The sequence below is a fragment of the Heteronotia binoei genome, chromosome 5 (genome assembly GCF_032191835.1).
Source record: "Heteronotia binoei isolate CCM8104 ecotype False Entrance Well chromosome 5, APGP_CSIRO_Hbin_v1, whole genome shotgun sequence".
Classification (NCBI taxonomy): domain Eukaryota; kingdom Metazoa; phylum Chordata; class Lepidosauria; order Squamata; family Gekkonidae; genus Heteronotia; species Heteronotia binoei.
Genome location: NC_083227.1, coordinates 165,179,849 through 165,200,292, shown reverse-complemented (window position 1 = coordinate 165,200,292; position 20,444 = coordinate 165,179,849). Strand labels below are relative to the sequence as shown.

At 44.9% G+C, this 20,444-nt stretch overlaps 1 protein-coding gene across 2 annotated transcripts in view; it reads left to right on the top strand.

The window, feature by feature from the left end:
* Positions 1-15,221, top strand: part of GABRA6 (gamma-aminobutyric acid type A receptor subunit alpha6) — an 89,969-nt gene extending 74,748 nt beyond the window's left edge. For both annotated transcript variants that reach the window (XM_060238344.1, XM_060238343.1), the window contains 2 exons: positions 12,924-13,181; positions 15,143-15,221. In XM_060238344.1, coding sequence (XP_060094327.1) covers positions 12,924-13,181; positions 15,143-15,193 — 309 coding nt within the window. In that variant the 3' untranslated portion in view covers positions 15,194-15,221. The remainder of the gene's footprint in view (positions 1-12,923; positions 13,182-15,142) is intronic.
* Positions 15,222-20,444: the final 5,223 nt, after the last annotated feature.

Below are 20,444 nucleotides of genomic sequence, written 5' to 3'. Positions count from 1 at the left end.
GTGTTTTACCTGTCTGAGGTTCCACCCCTCCACAGGCCACACCCTCTACAGACCCCACCCATTAAATATCCAAGAATTTCCTAACTTGGAGTTGGCAACCCTATGTCCTTCCCTTTATCTATCCCTCTGACTTCAGCTTTCCATCTCCTTCCCCCTCCCTGCAGCCTCTACATACACTGCTTTTCTCCAGGGTGGGGGGGAACCAAAGCATCTGGCAACATTCTCCTCTCACAATCCTGTGAGGTGGATTAGGCTGGAAGTTTGTGACCAATGCTCCCTCTAACCTGCAGAGTCTTGTGAGCAAAAATTCTACTTTGTGAGCTACTGGTATTAAAGTTGTGAGCTACTGGCATTAAAGTTATGAGCTACTGCATAAATTATTGTGCTCTGAGGTTATCCTTCCTGAGCTAAGGCAAAAATGTGTGAGCTGGAGACTAAAAAACTGTGAGCTAGCTCACACTAACTCAGCTTAGAGAGAATACTGTCTGTGACTGGTCCAAAATCACTCAGTCAGGTTCCACAGCAAGGACCTGGGTCTGGCAGACCCCACTCTGAAGCCCTAACTCCTGTGCCCTCCTCCAACTTCACTACGGAATCTCCAGGAATTTCTCACCAACCTGGAACTGGCAGCCATAGTCAGGAATGGCCCCAATGAGTTCTGCCTCGGAGGCCTGTAGTGAGACCTTTCAGACCAACAATCTACCTCTGACAGACTTTTTAATAGGGACTTTTTAACAGGGAGGAGTCGTCAGCCATTACATCAGCTTACAGCATTCTCTTCTCCTCTCCCCCCTTTGATCTGAACAACAACAACCCCATGAGGCAGGTTAGGCTATTTGAAACCATCCAGTCAGCTTCTACAGCCCTCACCTGGAAAATGGTAACAATGGTTTCCCAGGAGGAAAGGCCTCCCTCAGAGGACTGTAGTGATACCTTTGGAATTTCTGACTAACCTGGAAAGATACAACTAAAGGCCTCTGAGCGAGTGACCCCAGCCTTGCTGTCATCCCACCTGCCCAAGTGAAGGCATTCACTTTCCCCCACCCCACCCCCAGACTTCCTACAACAGGTCCTGAGGAGAAGCAGTAGTGATCAGTAAGCTCCCTGAAAGCAGAGAACTGTCTCCCTTGAAGGTCAGTGGGCTTCTGCTGGGGTTTTTGCCTGATGGGGCTGGTGGTGGGCGGGGGAGAGCAGAATCAGCCAATGGTACGACAGAGACAGTGTGAGCCAATCCTGTGCAGGCTACATCCAAAGAATGAAAATCCTCATAATTGCCACCACGGTTGGGCTTTTGTTTATAACTGACTTTAGGGAATGGGGAAGTCTCTGGGCTCCACTCCCAAGTCCCCAGATATTTTCTGAGTTGGACCTGGCAACCCTATTTCTAAAACAATAACTTATAAAAGTAAGAGCAACTTCCTGTGTTACATATACAACTAATTCATGCATTTCTGTGTTAACACAATATATCTGTAGTACTCGCTGAAATGTCTTTGGACCATATTATATTTGCATGGTCTAAGGACTCAAGACCCATTGTGGCTCTGTGTTGTTGTGTTTAACAGCCATAGTTTCACCATTGATGTTCAGAAGTTTGTTTCATTAGGGGATCATTGTCTGTTGGAAAGCTGAAAAAGCGAAGTAGAAGCAAGAAAAGGAAGTTGGAAAGAAGGAAGAACAGGGTCTATAGAAAGGACAAAATAAAACCTTGGTGTTAAGAATCCTGATTGTATTATCATCTCGCCTGCATCAGACTATAAAATATGTACCATGCACAAAGTGCATATCCTCAAAACGGAGAATGATATGGATACATTATGGGTACAATCATGTATACCTGCTGTTCCGGTTCACAAATGTGTACCTGCTATTCGTGAGAAGTAACTTTAAATAATCGTAGCATCCACACTATTTCTATGTGTGACTATTATGGAATTCATGTATTGCCCTTGTGACACAATCAGTTCCTTCATCAACTAGATTGGTAATATCTGTGGGCAGGAATGCTGTGATATAGAAAAATCATATGGTTACTTCTTGTTTAGCAGCACTAGCCACAAAGAAGGATGATACTGATATGGGAAGTAACCATATAAGTTACTCATTCATTGTGATTTTTAAAATTCTTATTAAGTTTGAATGTAAAAAGGGTAGGAAATGTGGGGTTACAGAAGCTTCTGTGCTCATTCATTGTGCATCCTATACATATTCAGCATGAGACCCAAACATGACAATGATAACGTTTGCGTTCTTCTGAAGCAGCTTTCTGACCAAAAGTGTTCCTAGTTACCGCCATGTTTTTTTTCTAAAAAAATATAATCACCAGATAGTTATTAACATCTCATTTGAAATCATTAACGACCATTGATATTTCATTATTATTTATTTCTGTTTGTATTCTCCTCGCAAACAGGCTCAGGGCACCTCAATAACCTTCTTGAACTTCAGTGGGAAAGCAATAAAACCCCCTCCATTGACCTACTCTTAGGTGAAAAAAGAAACAAAAATCAAGATTGACAAGAATAATATAATAATAATACCTTTTATTTATATCCCGCCCTCCCCGCCGAGGCAGGCTCAGGGCGGCTCACAACATATAAATACAATGTACAATAAAACCATAATCCACAGTAATTACAATTATATAAAACCATAATTAAATCAGCTTGTATTAAAATTAACGTTATGGTGCTATGACTCAAATCTATAAAATTCAATGGCTAAAACATATCCAGCGAATCTTTCTTGGCTCGGTATTAAGTGAAGGCTATTTTAAAGAGGTAGGTCTTGCAGGCCCTGTGGAATTGGTCTAGACACTGCAGGGCCCGCACCTCCTCCGAGAGTTGGTTCCACAATAGTGGAGCTGCAATGGAGAAGGCCCGATCCCGAGAAGTCTTCAATCTGGCCTCCCTTGGCCCAGGGATATTCAGCTGGTTTTTTCCAGCTGACCTCAGTGCTCTCTGGGGTTTGTATGGGGAGAGATGGTCCCTCAAGTAGGCAGGTCCTCGGCCATATAGGGCTTTAAAGGTAATAACCAGCACTTTGTAATGAACTCGGTACACCACTGGCAGCCAGTGCAGTCCGCGCAGCCCCGGCCGTATGTGCTCCCATCTTGGGAGTCCCAACAACAGCCTAGCCACCACGTTCTGCACTAGCTGCAGCCACCGGGTTCAGCACAAGGGCAGCCCCATGTAGAGGACGTTACAGTAGTCCAGTCTCGAGGTGACCGTTGCATGGATCACCGTTGCTAGGTCCCGGCGCCCAAGGAAGGGGGCCAACTGCTTCGCCTGTCGAAGATGAGAAAAACATGGACTTGGCAGTGGCCGCTATCTGTGCCTCCATTGATAATGAAGGCTCCAGAAGAACCCCCAAGCTCTTGACCCTATGGGCTGCTTTCAGCGGCACACCATCAAAAACTGGGAGAGGAATTTCCCTTCCCGGGGCACCGCAGCCCAAGCAAAGGGCCTCTGTCTTTGTTGGATTCAACTTCAACCCACTCAGCCTGAGCCAACCTGCCACGGCTTGCAATGCTAGGTCCAGGTTTTCCAGGACGCAGTCAGGCCAGCTGTCCATTAGTAGATAGAGCTGGGTGTCATCTGCATATTGGTGGCACCCAAGCCCAAACCTCCGAGCAATCTGGGCAAGGGGGCGCATGTAGATGTTAAATAACATCGGAGAGAGAACTGCACCTTGTGGCACCCCACACACTAATGAGTGCCTCCGGGACAGCTCTCCTCCAATTGCCACCCTTTGTCCCCGTCCGTCAAGGAAGGAGGAAAGCGACTGTAAGGCCGACCCCCTAATCCCTGTGTCGGTGAGCCGGCGGGTCAGTAGCCAATGGTCGACCGTGTCGAACACAGCTGACAGATCTAACAACATCAGCCACGCCGCCTCGATCCAGATGCCGCTGGAAGTCATCTACCAAGGCGCCCAGCACTGTCTCCGTCCCATGACCCGGACGAAAGCCAGACTGGTGGGAATCTAAGGTGGAAGAAGGAGAGGATCCTTTGACGAAATACTGTATTTGCTTGAAACTATTGAAAACCACTGGTCTGGTGCAAATGGAAGTTTTAGCAGAAGATGAAGCACACTTCTGCAGGAGAGACTAATATGCTCTTATTGAACTTGCTTAGGAAAAAAAAAAACCAACCAAAGCATATTTGGGCTGTAATGAGTGGCTTTATAAAAAGTAAACAATGTATTTTTTTAATAGTTTGTATAATCTCAATCTGCATTTGTAGCCTGATCCATATCCCAGTTAAACCTTGAGGGTTTCAAAGGAATATGCTGGTTTAAACCTTAGGGATCATAGGCTCAACAGCAGTACCCGATCCAACTCAGGTAACCACTTCAAGGGATATGAGCCTTTGAGCCAGGCTTGTATTTTTTTTTAAAAAATATAGGCACTGTGTAACTAAGTTTCTAACGTAGCGATTAAATGGCTAACTTGGATCAATTCAGGAAACAGTGTATGATTATCTTGAAAGAACTGCATTGGGTCTCATTAGTTTTCAAGTACTGTGCTTATTAGGGCATACCGAGAATGTTGTGACGGCCATGTTTTCCTGGTGAACATATCTTGCTTGAGCTTCCTTGATGATATGTGTGGTTAGCCCCTGTTTGGATTACCTAGCTGTTACCTGGTAAAATTCATCATGAGAGCAGAATCATGCTTATCAGCAGTGCTCCGGCTCAGTAGATGCTTTGCCATTGCAACTTGTGGCTGCTTTTGCCTGGTTCAGATTATCTCGTTTACTGGAACAGAGGCAGTATTCCCAGAGGGCGTGGTCTTTTGGAGACATTCATTGACCAACCTGTGTAATGCAAAGAATTGCTTTCTGTCTGCTATGTTTTTGAGCAGTCAGGTGCGTTTTTGCCTCAACCGCTGTCAAATCGAATGCATTGCCTGTTAGTCAGAGTCATCTGTTCAAGAAGTGACTGCAAGAACCGATCTCAAGATTAGTCGGGTTTGTGGGCAAATATCAAATATACATACAGAATGAGTTACATTTCAGGCATAGCAGATCGGTTTGCTTTTCGGAAGAGGGAAATCATCGTGATAACATTGCATTATGAGCTTCTGCTTTAGTCCAGTACTGAATTTATCATACAGCACGTAGTGCCTTACATGAACGGGTACATATCGTTAGTACTTTAAAGTAATGAAGAATACAGATATGGCGTATGCATGCCCAAAAAGAATGTTCTGTTTTCCTTGATGAACGAAGAGATCCATGCATGCCAGAAGATGTGTGTGGATCTAGCATTAGTTCTCCTACTGAAAGCCAATGTGGTTAAGAGCAGCAGACTTTAATCTGAACGCTGGGTTTGATCCCCACATGAAGCCTGTTGGGTGACCTTGGTCCAGTCGCATTTCTTTCAGAACTCCCTCAGCCCCCACCTTCCTTGCAAGATGACTGTCAAGGAGAGAAGACGGGAATGTCATCGTAAGCTGCTTTGAGACTCCTTAGGTAGGCAAAAGTGCGGTTTTAAAAAAAATACTCTTCGTCTTTAATGTTTGGTTTAAAGGTCAAGGTAGCTCCCTGTGAGAGCACCAGTTGTTTCCAACTCTGGGGTGACGTCGCACCACGGCATTTTCACAGCAGACTTTTTTACAGGGTGGTTTGTTATTGCATTCCCCAGTCATCTACGCTTCACCCCCAGCAAGTTGGGTATTCATTTTACTGACCTCGGAAGGATGGAAGGCTGAGTCAACCTTGAGCCGGCTACCCGAACCCAGCTTCCATTGGGATCAAACTCAGGTCGTGAGCAGAGCTTTGGACTGCAGCACTGCAGGCTTACCACTCTGTGCCATGTGGCTCTCTAATGTTTGGTTTAGAATTTGTTAAATTCCAGCAGAACCTAGTGGGTTGTGTTTTTTTAGAATATTACATGGGCTGTTTCACTGATTCTTATTTTGGTGATCTGCTTTGAACACTTGAGAGATGAGGAGGTAAAGAAACATTTTAAATAAATGCAATTAATAGTTGTGCACAAGAAAAGCAACAAAGTCAAACGTGCTCTCCTGTTTCCTCCGCAACTGCCAAGCACTGTCATTTGCCATATGAACCTATGAAGCTGCCTTCGACTGAATCAGACCCTTGGTCCATCAAAGTCAGTACTGTCTTCTCAGACTGGCAGCGGCTCTCCAGGGTCTCAAGCTGAGGTTTTTCACACCTCTTTGCCTGGACCCTTTTTAGTTGGAGATGCCGGGGATTGAACCTGGGACCTTCTGCTTCCCAAGCAGATGCTCTACCACTGAGCCACCGTCCCTCCCATAGGGTAAGCAAAGGCTACAATCCCTTGGAAAATTAATCCAGTATTTCCGAGCTCCTTTGGGCAACTTGGAGAAAAAGACAAAAAATAACATACAGGTCAGAAAATACCCAATGAACCCACTTTGAGCCCACTGATTAAAAATGATGAGTTTAATCCAGCAATACATGCAATTAAGATAATGTCATTAATCACAACTGCTGTAACTGTGCACTAAATAGCAACATAACATGTAAATATGCATAAAAAGAGAACATGGAATTAATTATATGGCAATTGAACGAATGGGTCAGGCACAAATCCATCAGCATGCCAAAAGGCAAGAATTCAGAAACATTATGGTTTGCTAGCAGATTGCATTTCAGTAATCGTATTCCGATAATTATATTTTGTTACCATTAAGGTACAGAGCTGTGAATCACAAGTTTCTCTCGTGCCCAGCCACATTCAAGATTGCAGTTTATGCTTGGGCATGAGAGAGAACTTGTGATTTAGAGCTCTGTACTTCGGTGGTGAACCTGACCTTGATGACCCAGGTAAACCCAATCTCATCAGATCTCAGAAGCTAAGCAAGGGTCAGCCTGGATTAGTACTTGGATGGCTAGGGTTTCTACATAGAGGCAAGCAGTGGCAAACCTCTTGTCTCTAGTATTGAACATCTACGTGGTGAGCATAGGTCAGCTGTGACTTGATGGTACTTTAAACACACACCTTAATGACTAGTTTGGTAAGAAATGACCTAGATTCTTTAACCAAAGACCATAGTATTTACTCCATGCGTCTTGACTAATGGGGTGTGCAACCAGATCAAGTTCTGATCAGCCATTAGAGTGCTCTCATTTGTCATGGCATACTGTTTCCCACTAGACATCATTTTCATTACATACCGATGAACTTTGCCACTAGCCAATAATTTTTGTGGTATGCAATTTACCACCAAAGGTGTTTCCTACTATCAAGACTGGAATTTTTTGCTACTGCTTTACAGTTGGAACTGAAGTGAGGAAAATTCAGTTAAAGGAAAGCTGATACCCATTCTTTTTCTATCTTCTGCTTAAGGCAATAGCCATATAAGAAGAAGATATTGGATTTCTATCCCGCCCTCCACTCCGAAGAGTCTCAGAGCGGCTCACAATCTCCTTTACCTTCCTCCCCCACAACAGACACCCTGTGAGGTGGGTGGGGCTGGAGAGGGCTCTCACAGCAGCTGCCCTTTCAAGGACAACCTCTGCCAGAGCTATGGCGGACCCAAGGCCATGCTAGCAGATGCAAGTGGAGGAGTGGGGAATCAAACCCGGTTCTCCCAGATAAGAGTCCGCACACTTAACCATTACACCAAACTGGTAGTACTGGTAGTATAAGTAGTACTAGATAGATAGATACCCATTCTTTTTTGACTGGTTGGGCCAAAGGTGAATGATTCTAGAGGGAAGTTTGAGTCTGTGGCACCTTTAAGACTAACACAATTTTATTCAAGGTATAAGCTTTTGTGTGCATGCAAACTTCAGCCAGTTTGGTGTAGTGGTTAAGTGTGCGGACTCTTATCTGGGAGAACCGGGTTTGATTCCCCACTCCTCCACTTGCAGCTGCTGGAATGGCCTTGGGTTAGCCAAAGCTATCACAGGAGTTGTCCTTGAAAGGGCAGCTGCTGTGAGAGCCCTCTCAGCCCCACCCACCTCACAGGGTGTCTGTTGTGGGGGAGGAAGATAGAAAAAGAAGAAGAATTGCAGATTTATACCCCGCCCTTCTCTCTGAATCACAGACTCAGAGCGGTTTACAATCTCCTATATCTTCTCCCCCCACAACAGACACCCTGTGAGGTGGGTGGGGCTGAGAGGGCTCTCACAGCAGCTGCCCTTTCAGGGACAACCTCTGCCAGAGCTATGGCTGACCCAAGGCCATGCCAGCAGGTGCAAGTGGAGGAGTGGGGAATCAAAGATAGAGGAGATTGTAAGCCACTCTTAGCGTCTGATTCAGAGAGAAGGGCAGGGTATAAATCAGCAGTCGTCGTCTTCTTCAAATACATTGAAATGGAAGTTACCAGTCCATACATGTAGGCAGAGGGTGAGCAGCAAATTAGCATACAACAGAATGAAAATGTTTGATTCAAACAAGAATAACAAGTTTAGATTATATGGTCACCGTTTTGGGGGGGGGGGTTAATTCTGGAGGAAGAAATAAATATATCAATATTGGAGATTGATGGGCAGATGTACCCTTCTTAATTGTGGAATGCTGGGAGTAGCTGAGACCCTGTCATTACACTCCATCCATCTGTTCTCAAATGTGGAGGTGACCTTACAACACCTTCTTATTTGATGAGAGGCGACTGGCCAACTAAAGGTTGTTATTCCTGTTGTATTATGGTTGCCAGTCCCCAGTTGGGGGTAGGGGATCCCCTGATTTGGAGGCCTTCCTCCTGTTTCAGGGTTATCAAAAAGCGGGGAGGGGGGGATGTCCACTGAGCACTCCATTGTACCCTGTGGAGACTGGTTCCCCATAGGGTATAATGAATAATCAGTCTGTGGCTATATGGGGCTCTGGGTTATTTTATGAGGCAATGTTGTAGAGGCACCATTGTAGAGGTACCAGATTTGCAGTTTAGCATCTGGTGCATCTCTTCAAAAACAACCCCAAGTTTCAAAAAGATTGAACAAGAGGGTCCAGTTCTGTGAGCCCCAAAAGAAGGTGCCCCTATCCTCCATTATTTCCAGCGGAAAGAAGGCCTTTCAAGGAATGTGATGGCCAGAATTCCACTTCAGAGTTCAGTCATACTTGTCACATTTTGTATGACCAGGACCATTCGCCAAAATGACTCTTGCCTTGACTGTATCACATTGCCATCTTCACCATGGAAGGACACATCTCCAATGCTTCTCGCTGTCCTCTCGCTCAACCAGGATCAGAAGGGGCTGCTGCTCTGCTGCAGCCTCCAGAGGGGACTCTTTGCTGACACTGGTAACAGACCTCTGCCACCCCCAAAATGGCCCACCCAGGCACCCTTCCAGAACACATGGCTCCCTTCCATCTCCTGTGGCCTTCTGAGGCCTCACTTAGGGCCCTTCCACTCTACCGCACCCCCATGTCCCTTGGAGCCACCAGCAGCAACAGCCCTCTGTTGCCCCCTCAAAGGCCCACAAGGCACTGTCCCCGTCGATCTCTTCCCGCACTTCACACAGGGCCCTGCCACTTGACTGTGTCCTTACAAAGGGCCATGGACCCAGTGGCAAGCAACTTTAGTGCCCGCACCCTTGTCACTGTCCTGCAGCCTTCCAAGCCACTACACAGGGCCTGGCATAAGCCTCCACCGACAGACCTATCTCCCGACGTCATCAGACCCGGGACCACCCAGGAGACAACACCTCCATCGGCACAGCTCTCCTGCGGCAAACCAAGCCCTCTGACATTTATGCCACTGCCGCTCTCACCTTTCAGCCACGGACCCCCCACCCTCCAAAAGGGCATTGGAGATGCTGGTGGCAGCAGCGCTCTCACTACACGTTACATTAACCCCATCCCGTCCCCTCTCCAACAACAGGCCTCGGATTCAATGACAATGTTCTCTGGAAACATCCAAGGCCTACCTTTGGGCACAATCTTTTAAAAGGTCAATAGCCACTTCTGGGGACCCTCCTCTGTGTGTCACCAAGACCATGATTGCGAGGGGTTTGTCACATGTGACCGGGTGCTGCGCTGGGTTGGGAGGCATGCATATCGTGCGGTGGGAAAGGCTAATAACATTGTCTGCTTCAGGAGACGTGTTTCCACATTTATACATAACTGCATTACAAGGGTAGGGACTGAAGCAACCCACTTCTGCCCATCCAGGGACATATTAAGGAGAGGGTTTTTTTTTAAAAAAAAAATCTCAAATATTCCATATAACATTTGTGGCCACCACTGGAATGCCCATCTGCAGAGATAGGTTCTTTTAAAAGAAGAACAGTGCATATACATGCAGAAATAATAATAATATATAATGCCCTATAGTCCACTCTTGGAAGCAGCCATTTTCTCCAATAGAACTCAACTCCATCATCTAAAGAACATTTGTCATTCCATGACATCCCACCAGGAGGCTGGGAACCCTGCGTTGACAAATTAAGGGGGGGAAACAAGGTATTTTAGGGGGTGGTGAGGGTGTGCTGTGGACAGGTCATCCTCCCTGACTAACCAACAGGGTGAGCATCATGGACATGCTCAACAGATGCATGCACCAAGCAGAGACAACAAACTTGCTTTGTATGGTTACGTGCTATTACTTTTTCTCAACATTCCACATTTAAGGAGACATCTGCAGTTACCACTGTTCTTACTTTACATCTCTCGGCTTGGCTTCGCGAACGAAGATTTAAGAAGGGTGCAATAGTCCACGTTTGCTGCAGGCTCGCTGGTGGCTGACAAGACCAATGTGGGACAGGCAGGTCTGGCCACAGCGGCTGCAGGGAAAAGTCTGATTTAGGGTTGGTCCTGTAGCATACATACATGGTGCTTTTCAACATTCATACTTTACACCAAGGGTGGGGAACCTTTTTTCTGCCATTTGGATATTTATAACATCATTCACAGGCCATACAAAATGATCAACTTAAAAAACAGTGCTTTGTCGAGGGAGAACGATTCAGGCCAGCAAAATTAATGCAAATAATTGTTTTTCTATTTGAAGTCATGTGGAGAGAGCCTAATTTGGCGTGCACACACACACACACGGCTCACTGCCCTAAGCAACTGCCTAGGTTCAGGACTTTTTTTGTAGAAAAAGCCCAGCGGGAACTCATTAGCATATAAGGCCACATCCCTTATATTAGCATATTAGGTCAAACACTCAGTAGCATATTAGGCCACACCATCTGGGATAATCAAGTGCAAATTGAACTGGTAGTAGCTGGCTCCCACCCTCCACCCCTGCCACCCTTCCCTTCCTCCCTCCCTTCATGTGGAAACTGCAGCTATTCCTAGCAGACCTTTAAAGGCAACCACATACCCCAGCAGCAGTCCTTCACAATGCCCACCACTCAGGCTCCACAGAGAGAAAGAAAGAGAGGGAGGGAGGGAGAAAGGGGGTAGAAAGAGAAATAATGAAATGGGAGAAGAAAGGGTAATAAAGAGAGAAAGAAAGAAAGAAAGAAAGAAAGAAAGAAAGAAAGAAAGAAAGAAAGAAAGAAAGAAAGAAAGAAAGAAAGAAAGAAAGAAAGAAAGATAAAGGGAAGAAGAAAGGCAAATAAAGAGGGGGGAAGGGAAATAAAGAAATGGAGAGAAGAAAGGGAAAGGAAATAAAGGGGAGAAGAAGGAAATAAAAATGTGGGGAAGAAACTGAAAGAGAAATAAAGAAATGGGGGAAATAAAGGGAAATAAATAAAGGGGGAATAAAGGATATTAAAGGAAAATAAGGAAAGGGGGAAGAAAGGAAAATAAATGGGGGAAGAAATGGAAAGAAAGGAGGGAAGGGGAAATAAGGGAAATAAAGAAATGGGGGGAAGAAATAGAAAGAAAGGGAAATAAATGAGGGGAAAACTTACCCAAACTGTGACAGTGACTTTTCCAGGCCCCACAGCAATCCTGGCTGGCCAGCCAGGCCTCAGGGAGGGTGCAGCATGGCTGGGCTCTGCGATCTCTGCTGGTCAGCCAGGTCCTGGGAAGGCTGCTGCACAGTGTGACTGGGCTCCACAATCCTGACTGGCCAGCTGAGAGGCTGCCATGTGGCTCAGCTTGGCCTGGCAATCCCCGAGGGCCAGACCAAGTGATCCCTCGGGCCCCAAACGGCCCTCGGGCCGGATGTTCCCCACCCCTGCTTTCCACAACACACAAATCCATATCGCCTCCAATCAATACTATAACTTGACAAAATGCTACCTACACATTCAAAAATCCCAGCCTCTTTCTAGAGCCTGTTGTATTTCTTCTCACAACAGGCCTTATTGCTAATAGCTACATAAAACAGAAGTCCACCTCCATGACCAATAACAGTTATTCCAGCATGACCTTTTCTGAGTCAGAACTCACTCTTCAAGTTCTCTTATTTATTTTGCCATACTGTACCCCCACATAATCCTAGGCAGAACTGGAAGATGAAAGACAAAATGGTGCAAATATGTTAGAATTTATTTGGACATACTTGAGGATCCTGAGCTTGTCTATGTGACCTAATTAGTATAGGCTATATAACTCTCTTACAGTACCATGGTAAACAAGAGTTAACTCTTCTAAGCCCATTGACCCAAGGTGAGAATATGCCCTTGACAGTAACAGGTTTTTAAGAGGAGAATTAAAAACATTTAGGAAGCTGAAATACATTGTTTGCCGCTTTTCATCCTACATATTTCAATTTCTCTCTTTTTTGTCTGATTTGATAAAAAGAGTAATTCAGCATCCCTATGTAAGCTGTGTTTTTTCATATCATTTTGTCAAAGCGTTCCACCAAATATAATTTGCTAATCAATGTTGTAGATCGGAAGGATGAGATCCATATATATCAACAATGATTTCCAATATAAGCTTGCTTGCTTCATGTTAATTTTATGACGTAAATAAGGGGAGGAAAAGATAAGCAAGAGAAAAGAGCAAAAAAGAGCTAGAAGCACAGTGAATAAAACCTCAGAACTCAGTTTCCTGTAAACGGTGCAGTAACCCATGTTTTCTCCCTACAGCACTCTGATGCCAACTGTAACCTGAAGAAGAGGATGAACTCTATGATTTCTAATACAAAAGAGTCTCCAGAAGCAGGCATATTGTCTAGTAGTGTATCTCAATGTCAGCCATCATCTGTTTCTTCACCACCACCGTCACTTGCACCAACCGGAGGGACAAGTAAAATAGATCAGTACTCCAGGATCCTCTTCCCAGTGGCATTTGCGGGATTCAACCTAGTGTACTGGGTGGTTTACCTTTCAAAAGACACAATGGAAGTGAGTAATAACTGTTTATGATGCACCATGGAGTTCTGCTTTGGTCCAGTACTGAAGTTTAGCATAAATTAAGCAGCAAATAAATATAATTACTATTTCAACGATGATGGAAACATCTATGTATATGGCGTTTATACGACCCGTAGGATTTTGCTGTTTTCTTTGGCGAAGGACCCTGCATGGATCTGCCTCATGCATGAAAGTAATTGGATCACTTCACTTGTTCAACAGTTCCTTGTGTATACTGGAGCACATGGAGTGCTAGATTAGAGAATGCAAGTGTGAGCCTGCAAGACTTGTGGGAGGGGGACTTCCATCTCCCCCCGCCTTTCTCACTGGGCCCACTATGGCTCCAGGGCTTTGATGCAGCTGCTGCCTGGCCTGCCAGTTTCCAGGCTCCAGTGCAGCTGCAGCAGCTTCTGGGTCCATCACAGCTGCTGCTGGACCTGACATGGCTCTGGGGCTTCACTGCCACCACTAGGCCTATTGTGGCTTCAGGACTCTGCCATAGCTGTTGTATATTCTGAGTTCTGTCACAGCTGCTGCCAGCCCACTGTAGCTCCTATGCTCCGCTGCAGCCACTGCTGGGCCCAGAATGGTGCTAGGGCTCCCATGCAACTGCTGCAGCTCCTGAGCTCTGACACAGCTTCTGCTGGGCTCAACACAACTGGACTGCTGGAACCAGGCCATGGCGACGCAGGAGTAGGTGCATTTTCTGCACTTGCACAGAGAATGATATTTAATTGGAGGGCGGGGGGAACCCCACTTTTAAGGTTTCAGATTTTTTTGCAAACCTGGTGGGGGGTCCCTCAAGTTGTGGTAATTGTGGCCCTGATCCACAGATCTAGGTCTCTGCAGACGAGGCCACAGTTTTGCTATTAGATATATAGATATCATAATGTTCAGATCAGACTTCTAACCAGTTAAGGGGGAATGTGCTATGGATTGCTTTGTGAGACAGTAGCCCATCTGAACAGGAGACGGGATAGATGGAAGAGTTTGCGGTCACTGACCACGATCAGCTGTCATGTGCTGTTGATACTGGAAATGTTATAGTACATGCAAATGTATGTTTTAAAGGAATCTTCTGTTGCTAGTATTTCTCAGTTTTGATTGAGTCCAGCATTTATCCTATGTTATGCCATGAAATAGAGGATAACTATAATAATAACATTTTACTTTCCATGAAACGAATAAATTCCAGGTGTGGCTAAAACTGCAGCTGCCTCCAAATAGCAATGGCTGAGGAAGCTGAGTTTTATATTTTCACCCAAAGTAACCAGCAATGTTTCAGAAATGATGCTATTTGTTCCTCTGTGGTCAAGCAGTTGCCAGTCCAAGAACTTCCCAACCTTTTGGCAATTGAGGAATTGTGACTTTGAAATTCTGACATCGTTACGGATTCAATTCATTTTAACATTGTGATGAAATAATTATTGAAGAATGAAAACTCTAGAGTCAAGTTCATCCACATCAGAATGCGCCCTTGGTATAAACAGTGGATGTGAGTCAATGCTAATTTGGTCCCAAGTTACTTGTGACACAGTGGTATGTGTGTTCTTTTTGCACGAGCACAAAACCACTCAGGTTTTGTATACATTTTAGCTGAATATCAGACAGAGAAGTTGCAAATCAATCAGATATTTTAAAATATAGACTTTCCTAACAACTGCAGATTTGGTAGATTCAGAGAGGCATGACTCATGAAATAGTAAGCCTCTATCAAACCGCATTTTAGTTACTGCAGAGAAAAAATGGGTATAAATGAAATTGATAGAAAATCATTGTCATACACACACAGCACTGGGTCTTATTGAGTCAAGTCAGCTATGATTCTTCCATACAATATGTTGCTGATTTAGGCTTTGTGAAACAAATGGAAATCAATAGTAGCCATGTTCCTTGATTGACTGCCCTGCAGAGAGTACCTGACTGAATTTTCTTTTGCATCTTTCCTTCAGTTTTTCGAACCTACTGCAATGCATCTCCAAAATGACAATCAAGCCAACTGATAAGTACAAACTTAGGCATAACAAAGGATGGGCTTAAGGATTTCAAAGGAAAATTGTGAAGCTGGAGTCACTGTGACTGGAAAATGCTTCAGGGTTCTGGGGGGAAAAAAATCACATCAAGATATGCATTTGCGGCATGTAGAAGACACAACCCGTGCAAACCCAGTCTACCAACGGTGATTGCAAGAACATGTTATACTGTTGAGTCACTTTTTGTTTAGCTAGCTTACTAAACAGATCAGATCTCAGCCTTGGGGTTAATAGAGTTTTCTACAGAAGAATTGTTGCCAGCTACGGAATGTTGCTCTAGGCTAAGCATAACTTCACATAATATATTATGATGGTATCACTGTTGCTGTGTGAAAGTGTCGCGTGAAAAAGTTTCCAGCAGGTATTCTTCCATTTAAACTGATGTGCAACCTGATGTCCTGAATTCAGAAGTTAGTCCCATTGAAAGTACAATTCCATACGGAGCTATTCTGGCTGATCACGCTGAAATCATATCGCCGTGTGTAATTCTGCAGTGTTCTGTGAGCGTATTCTTGGTCATGGTAGATAGGATTGCAGCCGTAGTCCCATTGACTAAAATGTGAAAAAAGAACGGCTCACAAAGAGCTATATTTAAAGATTTCAAAGACTGAATTGGGTCCAGAAACTAATGGGCAAGTGATGCAGGTGACTCAACACAAGTGTAGTATGAATTCCATAGCCATTTTCAATTAGATACCTTGCTCCACATTTTCAACAGGTTGAATTTCCAGATGTCCTTCAAAGCTACCCATATGCAAGACACAGTACAGTTGTCTAATCAGGATGTTATCAAGGCATAGATAACTGTTGCCAGATCTTGTTGAAAAGCTGCAGCTAACAAATCAATCTTCTGGTAAAATACACTCTTACCCACTTCTGCAACTTATTACATTGTGTACCTCTGCAATGCAAATCTGAAACAGTGCAACCACATCCAGAGCTATTTGTAAAATCCTGGCCAGCTCGTCCCTCAACCAGTGGTACGTACATCTTGTCTGGTTTGCATTTCAGTTGGTTAGCCTATATTGAGCCCTAAACAAAGAAAAAGAAAAAAAGGTAAAGGTAGTCACCTGTGCAAGCGCTAGTCGTTTTCGACTCTGGGGTGACGTTGCATCATGATATTTTCACAGCAGACTTTTACGTGGTGATTTGCCATTGCCTTCCCCCGTCAGCTACACTTTCCCCCCAGCAAGCTGGGTACTCATTTTACCCACCTTGGAAGGATGGAAGGCTGAGTCAACCTACACTTCCTTTAAATACTATTTATTTAAATTTATTTATTCCCACTGCCCACCTAGAATTAGAAGGAATAGAGTTGTGTGAGTCCAGGATATCCATCATGACTCCTAGTGATTTCATATTGCATAGCACAGGAGACAGGAATGAACCCTGTGGCCAAAGCTGTAGTCCTCCAGCACTAACTTTGAGGGCTTATTTACCAAGAAATACAAGGGGGCACAATAAAGAAATGCTTTTCATCCTATGCCAGCTCAATTGTTGAGAAGAATACCATGGCTGATATAAAATCTGCTGAGAGGTCCAGAATAACTAAAAGTTATTCAACAATGGGCATCCAGGTGGGAGACAAACATGGTTTCCAGATTATTAGCTGGTTGAGCAGCTAATAATTTGGAGCAGGTAAGAAGAGTGCTTTCATCTATTGCGTCTCCTCAGAAAATCTTCTTGTTTTCTCCCTAGTAGGGCTGATGTCCTGTTTGGAACTTAACTCTCTTGAGGGACCCTTTAAAAATGACCAGGGGGCATATATCCAGGAAATAGCCCCTGCCTGCCTTCAGGGGCAGGGGCTCCCCCGATTTTGGGGGCTTCCAGCCCACTGCCACAGAACTGGCCAACAGGGGAGCGCCGCCCCTGAAGACCACCTGGATAGTGCGACATGCCTGGCATGATGACGTCACCTGGAAGTGGTGTCATCATGCTGGGTACATTGTGGGGGGACACTCTAGCATTTGGAAAATACTTTATGATATAGAGTGTTTTTTTTTCAAAGTGCTAGAGCATCCCCCCACGACATGCCCAGTGTGATAATGTCACTTCCAGGTGACATCATGTTGGACGTGTCACAGCACACCAGTGCTCTTTGGGGGGTGGGGCTCCTCTCACTAGCCAGTTCCATGGTGGCAGATTGGCGCCCTGAAATCAGGGAAACCTGGATCCCCCACCATGAGCCAGGTAAGACTTGGGAACCCTACCAGGAAGGAATCAGCGAACCAGGAAAAGGTTAAGCATCTCCTTTCTTCCTGCTTCCTCCTCTGAAATTGCCTTTCAGAAATCCCATTAGCATTATAGGGGTCAAATTATATAGCCCCACTGAGGTCCACAGGAGTGTTCCTCTCAACTAAATTATGAATGCGTAGAGCAATTATAGCGAGTGGAAAAATAAGTGATACAAGATCGTTCTGCGTTGCTGCTATGGAAGTTGATGGAGCTGTCGCTAAATACCAGGTTTGAAATGAAACATCCGTGGTATACGTTTTTTCACTTACCCGTTTAAATAAATTTCAAGAGCGTGTAAAAAAATGTTCAAAAGAAGTTAAAAGGACTGACTGGTGGCCTGCTGCGTACAATCCAGCCTATATTTTCATACCGCTTAGATATATATAATATTTTAGATAAAGTACTGCTAATGTGTTCGATGGAACTATCGTCTCATTCTGTATAGAAGGGTCATTATTCTAGTCCTAGTGAGGCCTCTTCAGGCTCCAGGGAAGCCTGTATTAAAGTACCTCCAGGGCCTACATTTCCCAGGATCCCTTATGCCCCTCTGATTGGGTGGGCAGCAGTTTTGGAGGGAGAACATGCCCAGTGGAGGCCAGAGGGGTGGTCTTCCATATTCACTATTGCGCTAAAAGTTACAACCCACTCATTGGTTCTCGAGCACTTACAAGAAACCTGTTGTTCTGCTGCCTGGGTCTGCGCGCATCTTCAGTCACAGATAAAAGGTGCTTGCTGACAAGGAAGACTGGGGTCAGCTGGGTGCTCTGGGCCCTCCCAGACAGACCTTTACCTGAGTGGGGGCAGTAGGGTTGCCAAGTCCAATTCAAGAAATATCGGGGGACTTTGGGGGTGGAGCCAGGAGACTTTGGGGGTGGAGCCAGGAGACATTAGGGGTGGGGCCAAGATCAAGGCTGTGACAAGCATATTTGAACTCCAAAGGGAGTGCCGGCCATCACATTTAAAGGGACGGCACACCTTTTCAATTCCTTCCTTCCATAGGAAATAATGAAGGATAGGGGCACCTTCTTTTGGGGCTCATAGAATTGGACCCCCTGGCCCAATCTTTTTTAAACACGGGGGGTATTTTGGGGAGAGGCACTAGATGCTATACTGAAAATTTGGTGCTTCTAACCCAAAACACAGCCCCCCCCCCAGAGCCCCAGATAACCGCGGATCAATTCTCCATGATTTTCTATGGGAATAAATCTCCATAGGGAATAATAGAGTTCCCAGCAGACATTTCCCTCCCCTCCCCCCGCTTTCTGACGACCTTGAAGCGGGGGGAGGGCCTCCAAACCGGGGGATCCCCTGCCCCCACCTGGGGATTGGCAACCCTAGGTGACAGCCGGTAAAAAGGCCCTCTCTGGTCCCCTGCTTTGACAAGAGGTATGGCAGCATGATTCATACTTTTGTAATGTGTATTTTTGCTATATGTTTCTTAGGTACATTAAAACATTAGGTACACAGCATGATCTTATGTCTTGGCACAGATGTAACAAGACAGCGCCGTCTAATCATATAGAGCCTTACCCTGCTTTTCTTCCAGATTCTGGGGACACTAGATTGTGAGCACTGACAGTCCACGATGAATTCCAGTTTAAATGCTGCTGCGTTCCAGGCCTGGCTGAAATCCTTTTTCATGTTTCAGCAAAGCTGCGAAAAAGAGGAAGTAAAAGGCATGCATTCCCTCTGTCACTGCTGTTCTGCGCATTTTTTTCCCCCTGTTGTACTATAACAAATGAAGTGAGGGACCTCATATTACCCTCAGTGTGATGTGTTGAGTTTCAGACACAGAAATACTTAATGCATCTCCCACTGGAAGTTTGTTCCCCCATCCCTTGTATATTGGACGCATGAACAGAAGAAACATGTTTGTGGTTTCTTTATCTGTTCCTTTAATAACTGATCTGGAAATTTTCTATTTGACTATCTGGCTTGTGCAAATACATTTTTCTTTAATAAAATCAAGTGCATTTTCAGTATAATGTGCCTCCATAAATATATTTGACCTTAGTTTTTAAAAGCATTTGATAGAAAAGATATAAAGGTGGAATGGGAAAAAATACAAAAACATGCAGCAGAATAAGGTGGTAAAATTTGAAGTGGACCAGCAACCTGGTTTTCTTTCAAATCTGGATGTCTGAGCACCAACAATGTGCTACGAAACAAAACACTTTCCAGATACACCATCCCAGACTTCAGGTGGGGTAATCCCATGTTTAATGCTCCACTATGTAAGTAAGTAAGTAAGAAAGAAGTACCGTATTTTTTGCACCATAAGACTCACTTTTCCCCCCCAAAAAAGTGGAGGGAAAAGTGTGTGCGTCTTAAGGAGCGAATACTGCAAAAAATTCACACAAATGCCTCTAAATTCACACAAACAGCTCTAAAAACTAGGCGCGTCTTATGCTCAGGTGCGTCTTATGGAGCGAAAAATACGGGTACTTTTCTCCCTTTCTCACAATACGAGAACTCGTGAACAGTCAATGAAATTGCTGAGCAGTCGGGTTAGAACTGATAAAAGGAAGTACTTCACTCAGAGGGTGATTAACATGTGGAATTCACTGCCACAGGAGGTGGTGGCGGCTACCAGCATAGACAGCTTCAAGAAAGGATTGGATAAGCATATGGAGCAGAGGTCCATCAGTGCCTACTAGCCACACGTATTGTTGGAACTCTCTCTCTGGGGTAGTGATGCTCTGTATTGGTGGTTGGGGAGGGCACAGTGGGAGGGCTTCTAGCCCCACTGGTGGACCTCCTGATGGCACTTGGGTTTTTTGGCCACTGTGTGACATAGAGTGTTGGACTGGATGGGCCTGATCCAACATGGATTCTCTTTTTCCCTAAGTAAGTAAATAAATAAATCACTGATTTTTTTTTAAAGCATATAATGAAGAAGAGTTGCAGCCTAACCCTTCTTATGTAACGCCACTTACAGAGAATGATTATTGTAGGGAAACTTCAGAAATGAATCTCACACCTTCAG